The 12580-nt window shown below is 40.6% G+C and overlaps 1 protein-coding gene across 2 annotated transcripts in view; it reads left to right on the top strand.

Moving 5' to 3' along the window:
* The window catches only part of DCUN1D4 (defective in cullin neddylation 1 domain containing 4), a 227473-nt gene extending 226416 nt beyond the window's left edge, over positions 1-1057 (top strand). For both annotated transcript variants that reach the window (XM_069201468.1, XM_069201476.1), the window contains one exon: positions 292-1057. In XM_069201468.1, coding sequence (XP_069057569.1) covers positions 292-347 — 56 coding nt within the window. In that variant the 3' untranslated portion in view covers positions 348-1057. The remainder of the gene's footprint in view (positions 1-291) is intronic.
* The last annotated feature ends 11523 nt before the right edge of the window (positions 1058-12580 follow it).

Raw genomic sequence — 12580 nt, 5'->3', positions numbered from 1 at the left:
TGCATTAATTATCGCTAATGCAAAATCCATATCAGCTCTTAGGTCTAGTTAAAATGATTCTATTACGATAGGAGGAAGGGGACCTTTATACCTTGGAAAGTTAAGTCTTTTCAGGTATCTATTTTTTGTACAAGCTAGAATGAGAAATTCTTGACTCTTAAAGCAATATGCTTACTCTTGGTTATGTTGTGCTAGTGATGGTATATTGTTGTCCCTGAGAGGTGGGTTGGTCATATACATCGATTTGTATTTTAGTACTCAATTTTAACACGTTTAAATCTTTCTCAACAGGGCCAGTGTTGTTGGATGAATTTGTGGAATGGTATAAAGAGAAACGGATTCCATAGGAATTTTGCACAGCAGCTTACGAGTCATTGTTACTACAGTTATGTCAGCCATTAGCCATAAATTGCTGTTTGTATCAAAGCGCATGTTGCTTTTTTTTTTTGCACTGTATTCCTGTTTCAGGGAACCTTGGGTGTTCATTATTTGACAGGTCAGCTATGCTTTCTGTGTAGCATTGCTCTCCTTGAAAGCTGCTATGTACTTTATCTGGCACATCTGCCAATGTCCTCACTGTGATTGTGTATATTGCCCTCTAAAATTTTGTATATGTGTATAAAAGATGCTTCACCTAGAGATGATTTCTGCTGATATGTATTGTAAAAATCGTTGTTGCCTATTTCTAGTACCTTTTTCAAAAAATATACAGTTTCATTATACTGTATCTTAACTCTAGAGTTTCCAAATGCAACTAGAAACCTTTTGACGTGACTTTTTTCCAGATGTAATATCCTTTTAAGCCCGAAAATGTTTCTAGCCCATCATTAAATATTACTTTTTTATGTCATTTATTTTTCTTTCTGTACATATGTCACTATTTGAGGTTAACTTACAAAAAAAGAAATGTTCAAAGTGTTTAGTTACATAAAATGTAAAGGAAATGTAACAGTATTTTAGCATCCCTTGCATTTCATTGGTAACATTTGCTTTTTGTTTTGTGTATACATCTGTGGGTTTTTGAGTTGCAAAAGTAAAATTGGTAGATCAACCTGTACATTAGCTTTGTGAAAATGTCAGTTATTTGTCATGACTTATCAAAGCCTTTTTTACAGCTATACAGGACTTCCAGTTAGATATGGGACTTGAATATGTGCATGAGGTGGATTACTTATTTCTCCTGAATTGTCAGGCTAACTTGTCCAATTCTTGTAGTAATTATTATAATTTTATAACCATTCTGGTTCTGCTCAGTTCCCAGATAACAATTTGGGAAGTAACTGAATTTTACCAGGATTGTCAACTTTACCTTAAAAGCCACTACTTTTTAATATGTGAAGTTAAATGAGAAGTGGTCCATCCAGAAAACAACTGTGACCCATCGTCTGTATCTACAGGAACATCTGCTGAGGTATTGTTGACCAGCCTCTTCTGTGATTATCTAGGAAGTACATAACAATTATGAATTCAGAGAATTAGTATTTTGTAAGTGAAAGGGCTCCTTTAAAGGCTCAGTATCAAGCAAGCTCTTTAAAAATGTAGGTGATTGGTTGGAAAGATAGTTTGTTATTGACACATTAAGAGTCCTTCTAAATGTTGACTTGTAGCCTTTAAGGTATTCCTCTTGAAAGTAAGTTAAAACCTGATCAGACCCAACCACAATTTGAAAAAATCAGTGCACCGTTGTATTGGATTGAGTAAAAAAAATCAAACTATTTTTGTAATTTTCCCAAATAGTCAAAGTAATAATAGGTCATGTTTCATGATCTGAAATTTAATTCGGAATAAAACCTAAAAAGACTCAGACCACGTATATCAGACATTATTTAATGTTTATTTTCAGCTCATCTTAAGTATTGATTTCTATGACTAATTAACATACCAGGTTTTCCAGCACCAAAACACCTATGATAATTCTGCGGTCTACAAATTCACCAATCAATCAATCAATCAATCATGCTAAATTTGCACTGTAAGGGAACAGATCTACAAAAACCTAAACTGAAGCATTCGTTTACAATTTCAGGCCAGTTGAGTTTTCTCTTTGCATTTTGTCACTAAAGCAAGGTAGAATATGGTTGTACGCAGAATGTTATTTTTTTCATTAATAATTCAAATTAAGTTTCTTTTGAAATCCCTTCCTTAAAACCCTTCTTGGGATTATAGTCAACATGCTTGCAGTCTTGCAAACAGAATTCATGCCGTGATAGACTTAACTCTGGTTGTCATGATAGTTCTATAGTTAGTCAAGCCAATTACAGTAGTAGTAGACATTGCTTTCTAAAATGTTGCTCTCTTATTAGTCCTTAGTTATTAGACTGAATATACATTCGATTTCTATTAATTGCTGAAATTTACCCAGCACAAAATCTGAAGTTTGATCTTACTTAGTCTCCCTGTGCAGTTTAAGTTTCAAAATATATTTGGACAAAGCACTTGTTAAAAACACACACACACAGATAGCTTTTCATCAGCTTTAGGTTATTAGTTTTTAAAACCTTATTCCCAGACAGTTGTTTTGCAGAGAGCTGTGAATCAAAAGTAATGCTCTTTAAAGTGAAGTTTGTGTTCAATATCATAGGAATGGAACCAAGAATTGTTGTGTTTAATGATTTATTTGCCGTTTTTTTGTGGGGTAGCTTTGTCCATAGTGTAATGCTTCAATATAGCTAGCTTTCTAAATTGCTTTAAAACTGTATCTAATCATTTTGAGCTTCTAGCCAGTAAACATAGGACAGTGCTAGTTAAATAGATTTTTTTATCGTAGAGAATTCACACAAATTATTTTTTCAGTAAAATAAAAACTCCATTACATTAATTCCTGGTGATTTTTTTTTGTTGCTTCAATACATTAATTTCTTCATCTTTCTAGAAGTTAATTTCTGGATTGTTTTATTACTTTATTTTCTGCAGGGTTTTTATAATTTGTGATTGCATGTCACTTCGTATAGACGTAGTCATACTTTATTTTTATTTATTCAAACAATGGAGGGGCAAATTGGAGAATTTGTCACTCGGATCGAGCATCTCCATCACCTTAAAATATTTTTTGGGCATTTGGCTAACGTGACTAATAAAGTACCTTTCCATAGTCTCAGATCATTATATTTTACGACATTGATTTCTCTGACAGTGATTTTTAAAGCACTCCAGTCTGCCTGCTTTTTCAGTTTGGCTTGTCCTAAACTACCCCAATAGCATCAATCACACTTTTACCACCTTGGCTACTGAAGGGACTCAGGCTTTTGCTGCAAATACAGGAAATGCGTTGCTTTTATTTTTAGACATTTCTTAATGAGTTGCTGCTCAGTTCTGAACGATGTTTTCCTTAGACCTGCAAAGCTTTTCCTTTTGGATGTTCACATGTTTGGCAGTACATACTGCATCTCTCCCTTCTGAAGGTTGAGCAGCAGTATCATTACTTTTTATTTCACCCTTGATCTGCAGTTCCTCTGACTATGCTAGCCTCTCATTAGGCATCATATGACATACCATTGATAGGTAGGTTATTGACAGAAAAAAACATGCTTATATTTTGCCATAAGAATTGCGGCAGTGATGTTAAAGGGAATTAGATGTACACAATGAGGTCCTTCTGCAGAGTACCCATATACTACTTTACACATTGAAATGTTCATGAAGCCATTTTCATTTGTCCCTACCATTAAATGTTACAAACGTTGCTATGAAAGCCAGGGTTTATGTGAATACCATGATGTTGGTCATACGTCAGGTAGCTTCATTGCCAGGAAAAAAGAGGAAATCATAGATGCATACATGCAGCTGAATTGGTATCCTTCTTCTCAACATACAAGAGTCAGGTTGTGGGCACTAGATATCAAACAAGGGCCTTCATTTGTTGGCATCCCTTATACTTAATTTCAGTTACTGGTGGTTGAGTACATGGCTGGGCCACATTCTGAAGTTAACCTTCCGGTCCTCACAACTTGAGGGGGGCTGAGGCCCAGTACTCAAGAGTTGGTGTATAGCAGTCAATGAAGTCAATGTCATACCATTTTTGTAAAAAAGAAAACTTTTAACTACTGTATTAGAATAATGATGTTCACGTAAAAGGAAGATAAACTGTGAAAACCAAAAGAGTTTTCTGGGCCAGGGATTTGACCCAAAATAAATTTAAAGCTTCTGTGTACAAAGTGTCAGACCAGATTAACATGGTATTCCGTGGCTAATGTTGATCTCCTGGGAAATTTTTGTGAATCTTTGGATCTATTGGGATGTGTTCAGGGATGGAAGTACAGTAGTTATCTTTAAATAGCCACAAAATATACTTAAAGCTCTAAAGTAATTGTTTTGGTAGTTTTTATTGCGGTGTTTTGGTTTTAGTAGGAGTTTTGATATGCACTCTGGATTGTTGCCAGTACGCCTTCTACAAGTCCCAACAATTGTCCATCACAACTCATCAACCAAAGAACAAAGGGCCCATGCTATACTTGGCAAATAAAACAATGTGAATGGGACTTCCTACCCTGGGTGAATTGCTGCCCTCCTACTGCTGTCCACTGACATTTCTAGTACAGTACTGTTGGGACGAGAAAGACCACCGCATGGTAAATGGCATAGAACCCTGCCTGGAATGCCAGACTATCTTTGAAACTGGCATGGTGAATTTTTTACTTTTTGGGGGGGGGGAGTTTGGCATTACACTGTTTACAGAGCCCAGGCTTATCTCTGTTAGTGTGAGGTCCAGACCCTGAAAAAGTTGTGCCCTCATAATGACATTGGGATTAATGTCCATGTTGTATGTGACTCACTTAACTTAGCGTTTGCAGCGTACCATGTTTTTGTGAAATAGAAGTAATCCGGACCGCCTCTGTGCCAAGGAGAGGAGAGTCTGCCAACTCTTGTTATGTAAAGTTCTGCTGTTAAGTGAACCCCAAAAGTTTGCACTGATATTCCATATGAATGTGGAGTTTGTGTATGTAAAGTGAATGTGTAGCACATGTACGTTAGTGGGAAGGTGTGTGCATGGTAGTATGTGTCTATCGGGAGAAGTGGGATTCATTAGAAGGGCCCTTGTTTAGCCTGGCACAAGATGGATTGTGATAGCTTCCCCAGACTGTGGAATTGTATTTATTGACTGCATTTCTGTGGCTTGATGTTGGAGATCCAGACACTGAAGTGATGGAGAATAAATATAAAGATGCCTTTAAAAATTCAGTGAAAAACTAGTTGGCAAAAGGCTGATAATTAGTTCTTCCTGAACTCTGCTATTTGGTAGAGAGTGGGGTTGGAAGGCCGAACTGCAATTTTCTGTTGTTCAAGTTGAAGTTTCTTGGAAGGGCCTGTACTTTCTGTTCTGATTACTGCTTCAGGAAAGATGATGACAATCGGATCTTACAATTCATTGTGCCCTTGTTTGCATAGTCCTGATTGGTGCTAGCCCTATTGCTACTTGTTGAGAGCCATCACCTTGCACAAAGGTGGAGTCTGAGGAACAACCAGAAAATTATATTTAAAAGACGAGTACCCCAAGCAGGTTTTGAAACCTTAAGCAATAGAACTGCATCTGTTGTCTGAAAAATATGTATAACAGTGGGATCCAAACCACCCCACTTTGTTCCAGTTCCAAGTTTTTCCAGGGAAAGTAGTATGCTGCAGAGTACTCAAAGAACTGGTGCTTGTGTTACAGCTAGTCTCCCAGAGGTGAGGGACACAACCTGAAGTATGCACCTCTTGCTAAAGAAACTGAAGGTCTGCATAGTGGCAAGACGTCAGCCTTCTCATAGAGGTTAGGAGAGTGACTGACAAGCCAGTAATGAGACTGTCCAGGAGGGAAAGGCAGCTGTGTCCCAGTGTGCAAAACAGCCAGAACCTGCTCACTGCCCTTAGAACCAAAACCGGAGCTGACTCATGTCTTGAAGAGCCCAAAGCCACACCTGAAATGAGCCCGGCTCAGAGGCCACCACAGCCTGCAACTAGAACCCACCAGGTCTCGACTCGGAGTCCAAATCTGCCAGGACTGACACCTGCTGCACGTGTGAAGCCACTTATGTGGCCCTATGTCAACAGAGTTGCCTCTGAAAGTGCCAACCAGGAGAACTCATGCCAGCACTGCACCTCCAAAGCAATGTGAGCAGGTAACTGGTGCATGCATGCAAAAACTAAGTTACACAGTCCTTTTTTGGGGGGCATGGGGGTGAGAGCTGTTGAACTATGACATACTTCACATGCGTAGAGACCTAGTGAACTGCACCTGTGCCTAATCTGTCCGTATGCCTGTGCTTTGGTAGAAGCCACATAGACACTGAAGACGTTCCTAGAAAGGGAGAAGGCACCATACAGGGTGTATATGCTTGCCTACGAATCCTAGTTGGAATCGCAGCCCATTAGCTGAGAAACATTAGTTTGTGTAGTATTATGTTTTATTGTGTTATTAATTATTTGTTATATTAAGCACTGGGCAGGACAGTGCATTATTGTCTAAGTTCAGAGCTCTATTCGCCCTCCCCCACACTACTTCCTTGAGAAGCCACTGACTGCTTGCCCTTGCTACACTGTGATTCTGGTGGGGAATTGGGTTTACTTGACTCAGTTTACAGAGCCATAGTATGCAGGACCCCTTGACACCAGTGGCAAACGACCTCAGATACCACAGTATGTCTGCTCTGTGAAAACCCAAGCCGTACCTAACAAGGAGCAACTGGACAGAAGGTTAGGGATGATGCCTGTTCATCCTGAATACACAGGGTGTGATCACTGCGGTGTGATGGTCTCTATCTTGGAGCCCATCAGTTACGGTAGAGATTTCCAGTGGTTGAGGTCACCCATAACAGACACTGGACAGCACGTGGTCAGTGTGGTAGGGCTCAGACTTCTGTATCCCAGCAACAGCATGGACTAAGGCAATAACTCCCAACTGGTCTGGAACCAGGAAGCCCTCCATGTCAGGGAGCCTTGCTGCCCACCTTCAGTTTGGTTTAGGCTACCTCGAGTACTTTCGTGGAATCACTCAGACAGATCTAGGCAGGAAATAGAGATAGGATAGGTCTCACTCTGGCAGGAGGATGGAGGCTACTTCATAGTGACAGTACATACAAATGGATTAGTCGAGGGAAATAGGAGACTGTGTATGTGCAGTCTCCAGGGTCTGAAATGGACAAGGGTGCCCTCACACAAAGGTGATACACTAAGTACACATGGCTAGTGGACTCCACCATTCACTCATTCCCTGCACACACAGAAACTACACAAAAAACACATCTGCTTACAGGTTCATGTAGGCTGTCTCGTAAATGTCCTAGTCAGAATCGAGGAAAAGTACCCCAGTTATGGAGGACTGTGCATACTTTACAAGGAGGAAAGCAGTAGGTCTTCTATCCAAAATGTTGCAGGTAAAATGGCCTGTCCCCGGACATGTGGCACCCCCACCAGTACTAGTCTATACAAAATCTGGGTAGATGAGGTTATGTTGTGTATTTGTAAACCACACTAGCATCCACTAGGGTATACTAGCTCTTACAGTTTACTTATCAGCAGTCAACCCTTTTGGCTTATCTTCGTTTGCCTCTTTACACAAACCACCCGTTGTCATGTGTTTCTTAAAATGAGTTTCCCCCCTGCTTCCGTGCATTGTGCCGCAGTGGAGCAAAAATGTAGTACTGTCATTCTTGATGTGTGGTATTTTGAAGCCTTTCCATAGTTGTACCCTGAGATTTCTAATGCTTAAGACCGGTTTCCTCCTCGCAGTCACTTGTCTGTTTTGCATTAATTAGTTGCAGGCATAGTCAATCCAACCTCTGTAACCTACCTGCTTCTCTGAGAAGCTGGCACTTGGGACTAGTGCATTTTGTTTTTCTAAAATTAGTGTCACCTTTTTATGTAAGACCATGACACTTCCTGCATTTTTCTCTCTGCCGAGTGCCTCTAAGGAGAAGTAGAATCTACACTGTTTGGACATACAACAGGTAACGATCAATCTTTTGTTGGATTTGTCAATGTACACAATGGAAAGGCAGTTCAGAAAATAACATTATTGTGATGGTTTGTCTTTTGTATTTTGCCTAGGCTCAAAAGGACCCTCTCGTGGGTCTCCGGGTTCATTCCACCTGAGAAAAGGCAGTGACTAAAGCCCTGGATCAATGTCAGGTAGCCATGTTGGTCAACCGTCCACACTTTCACCAGGCATTACTGTATTTTCAAGTCTGCAGGGTGGGCTGTATTGTCTGTTCGGTTCCGCCAGACGTCCTGGTGTAATGTCCACTTCTTATGCCCACCTCTGGTGGACACTAATACTCTTTGCAGATTCCTTTACTCCTGCTCTCTTCTCCATTCTGTGAAGGAGGGATTCTGGAATTAATGATGTTCCAAGTTAGATTCACACACTTTCAAGGTTAATATGTCGATCACAATCCGCATCAGAGAGCGCAGAACAAGCCAATGAATATACTGACGTCAGAGCACAGGAGTGACATCTATAGGTGGTTCTGTGTCATCATGTCTGGAAGTAGAGAGTCCGTGGGCTCCACCTGCTGGTGTGCACAGCTATTGCAAAAGCTTTAAGATCCAGTACGTAGCATGGGGAAGCTCACAAGGTGAGGAATCTGCACTTAAAGTATCCACCAGAAAGGGTATCACCTAGATCAAGAAAACTGTAATTCAGTTAATTTGTCTTCATAGTTAAGCATTATGCCTACTGTTGTAGGGGGTGCAAGTTACTAGAGAGCTGTTTTGGAAATGTATCCCTCTGCTGCTGCTACTACTACTAGTTTTTATGCCTCCGTTTTATTCCATGTCTCATATTTTTAGGTCACTCCTCCCAAGCCCCCACCCCTTCTTTCTTGTATCTGTTGTGTTGTGCTGCTTTGCAATAAGGGTTACTTTTTCTATTATTTGCAGATCATATGGTGGATGTGGCTTTGATGACACACTATTAATGTGGCTACCAGGACGTTTCTCTTTCAATTAAAGCTGTTGTTTAAGATGTATGTTCCTAAATAATGCAAGGATGGATTTCAAAACAGCTTTTATTGCTTTGTCAAGGCCCTGAGGATGACATATTCACTATCTCTCAGAAAGAAGCGCTGCTAACTCCTATTGATATTTCCAAGTGCAAAAAAATATTAAATTATGGTTGACTGTCTTTTGTGTAAGTTTGGTGGTGCCATGGTTGTTGAACAAAGCAGATCCCATGCAGTATTGAGCGTTTGTAGTTAGTGATTGCTTTAAAGAGGCCATCTAGTGAAGAGAAAGGAACACCCCCCCCCCCCCAAGCCATTTCTCACAAACAAGTACCAATAATAGGCATTGTAGAATGTTCCTTTTTCTGCTGGAGATTTGAAACATTGTGACCTCTTTCACGGGATGGCCCCTTTAACACACATGCGCTCTTCAAATGTGACATGTCTCGAAGGTAGTTGAGTAATCTCTGTTATATACTCTTATCTACTGATGGGTAGTGATTGCAATCCTATCATTGCCCTATGAGACCTCACATACTCTGTTTAAAACATCCTCAACCAACCCAAGCCTAATTCTCCCAATTCTCAGAGGCCTCTATAAATGTCTGATTGTAAGGCCTACACATTGCAGTGATATAAAAAAATACCTCCTGATTCACAAAGCTCAAACATTTCTGCATGTCCCCTTCGAATTGTGAAATGTCTAAATGGAAGAGTAAGGTGTTTAATATGTATTTATTATATGTATTAATCCCCCCCTCCCCCCAATACATGGAAGGTACTCTTTTGAAGCAGGTGCTAAGTAAGAGAAATCTCTAATGTTTTCTCACATTGCATGTGTGCTGTACTGTACAGTACACACCCAATTAATGAAAAGTTTAAATGTTTGTTTATGCGTAGTATTTTATATTTGGAAGTATACATTATGCTAGACATCAAACATAAGTTGTGTACTTGGTGCTAAGCAGCCTAGTGCCGGGAAAGAGACCAGCAACATATCTTAGTAGATATGACTGCCCTGCTCTGTCCCTCAAGAGCAACGCAATGCAGCGACTTTGGTTGTTGTAATGCCTTTTTTTTTGTAATTGAATTTACCACTTGGATTATCCAGCAATTGGCATGCAACAACGTCATAGCTGTTCAAAAATGTTAATGATTCTCTGACTTTTAATGCTGGTCCACCTTAAACTTTCCATTGAAATACATTAAACTGAAGAAATAATTTGGAGTCTAAGAAATTAAACAGTAATTTGTTGACAAACCTCATCTCAGATGTTGGTCATGCACTCTTAATGATTGTCACCTAAGGGTTACTGTATGAAAATAAAGTGCATTCATTGCCCCTACATCCCAAGATTTGTGTTAAACCAAGTTGTCATCCTTCCTGTTGTTTCCCCCCTGCACCAGATCTATTTGCTTCAGATAATCCAACTATGTCCCTTTGGATTAGGTGTTTGGCTACAAACTATGGTTCCCTTTCACCTAGTGGTCTTTTGTCGCACCCACACGCATAGTGGTTTATCACATTGATGCTTTTGAGTAAATCACATGCTGCTGCCCTGGTGCAGAAGGCCCCCAGAACCCACAATGCTTTTTTTCACAAATTGACTCCTAACAGGCTAGTCTGCAGTGAGCAATATCAGAGTTAAGTTATAATCCCCCTCATCCACCAATACTGTTTGCTGGATAGTCATCAGAGTGGCACATTACACAGTGTCTTGCTCCTAGGCAGATATAGTCTTTGGGTATACCATCTCTTCCTGTCCTTCCGGGGGCCGCTGTTGTCTAGTAGGGTGCTTGCTGTAAAAGTTAAAGATTATTGTAGATATATTTATAAATCCAAATTGTTGTAATCCTTCTTTACCCAGCTAAGTTATTCACAGTTTGTGCAGCTACTATCTACAACTAAATTTAATTTTTGGGTCTACTTGTCTAGCAGCCAAACAAACTACAATTCAAACTACGTATTTCCCAACACAAAGGGTTTTGTGTGCACAAATTTAAGAAAATACTACAGTATTTGTATTTTTTTTCTCACAAGCATACAGTTGACTGTGTAGAGTGCGTACATATCGTAGGGCAGTGACAAAATGCCAGAATGTGGTAAGGAGAGAGTAGGCACATTGCAAATGGACTTAGGACATTACAGTGGTGTACTAGATTGTGGAGGCATTTGATACAGTATATATTTTTAATACTAGTTTCTATTCAAATTTTAATAAAACAAAAAAGGACTAGCCACAAATCAAATGTCAGCATTTCAGTTTTAGCAATGAAGTCTTAATTTTGTGGACGATCCTTCTCCAGGGTGGTGGATCAAATCATTTCATGATTTATGCCACCAAAAGGCTCCAGTGCCTGATTGTTACAGATATAGTGGTCTGCAATATAAGGGATGTTTCTTCACTTAGTAATTAGATTGGTCTGTAATACTAAGGATGACGGCTCAGGGGGCTGTTATACAGTGTGCCCCAGGGTGCAATGAGCATGTGTACCTGGTTTGTACGCTCTGGGGCACAATGATAGTACAGAAGGGGTCACAGATGCTTGAGTGCCACTTTTGTAATGCTGATAGCACTGGTCCACATGTAATGCCAGCACTATCATGAGAGGGTGTCCCCTCATTTGCATGAGGACGTGGCCCCATGCAAATGAGGGAGTCACTTCACCTCTGCGCAGTATCACTGACATGGCTGCGGAGACCAACGTGCCTTTAAGAGATGCACTTTAAGTGTGCCACAAAAAGGTGGCGCACTGACAGTGCACCTCCTAAAGGCAGCGGTCCTGGGGGTAAGAAATGGAGTCCTATGAGCCCCTTCCCCCACCCCAAGACATCCCTTTGCAGGCACGTGCTGTCACTCTCTGCATCCGCCTGCAAAAAGAGCTCTCTAAGCCCCCTTGAAAGCACAGGGGGGCTGCCGCCTGCACAAAGAAAGACAGGGTAGCTTTTAAACAGCTGACCCGTACTTCATATGAATACGCTGCCGCAAGGGCAACACTAGTTTGTGGCTGCGATGGGGAACACATTATTTGTAATTGATCACAGTTTCCTTGTTTGTAATGGACACACCTTTTGAAAGGTGTACCGTGGCAAAAAAGGAAAATGTGCTGTATTCATAATACAGCACCAGATTTACTAAGCTCTAGGGTCACATAAATGAAGAAGAGTAGTATTTATTAAGTTGCACAGTGGAGATTTGTTTTTAGGGTCGAGCCTGCGTAGCATTCGGTTGCGAGACGCTGTAGTAGTTAGAAAAGGGCTCGGAGCCCCGCCCATGTCACGTCAGTGTCTTTCATTGGTCCGTGGGCTTGCCTTTTAAAATGTGCCTGCTTTCATTAGTGGAAGGCATACATACGTCATGTCTTTTCCGGTGTTTAGTCCTCCTCGAGCGCAGCGACCAAGTACTGGAAAAAATACGAGGCTCGCTGTTTTCCGTCTGGTTTGTGGACTACTTTTTCTTTTTTTTCGCAGCACGATCTTGCTCGTTTTTTTCCATTTAATGAGGCAAGAAAAGTCCGATTGGGAGTTTACAACTGATAATAGCTCTAACTCGGAGAAATGCAAGACCTGTTGCATTGCAAATGCTTTTTTTGGGGGGTGGGGGGGAGGGTTTCCCCTTGTGTTGTGCGAGGTCTGCTCTGTCTAAACTGTTTTTTGGTGG

This window comes from Pleurodeles waltl, chromosome 1_2 (assembly GCF_031143425.1).
Source record: "Pleurodeles waltl isolate 20211129_DDA chromosome 1_2, aPleWal1.hap1.20221129, whole genome shotgun sequence".
NCBI classification, from domain to species: Eukaryota; Metazoa; Chordata; class Amphibia; order Caudata; family Salamandridae; genus Pleurodeles; species Pleurodeles waltl.
This window is presented reverse-complemented; position numbering and strand designations above follow the sequence as displayed.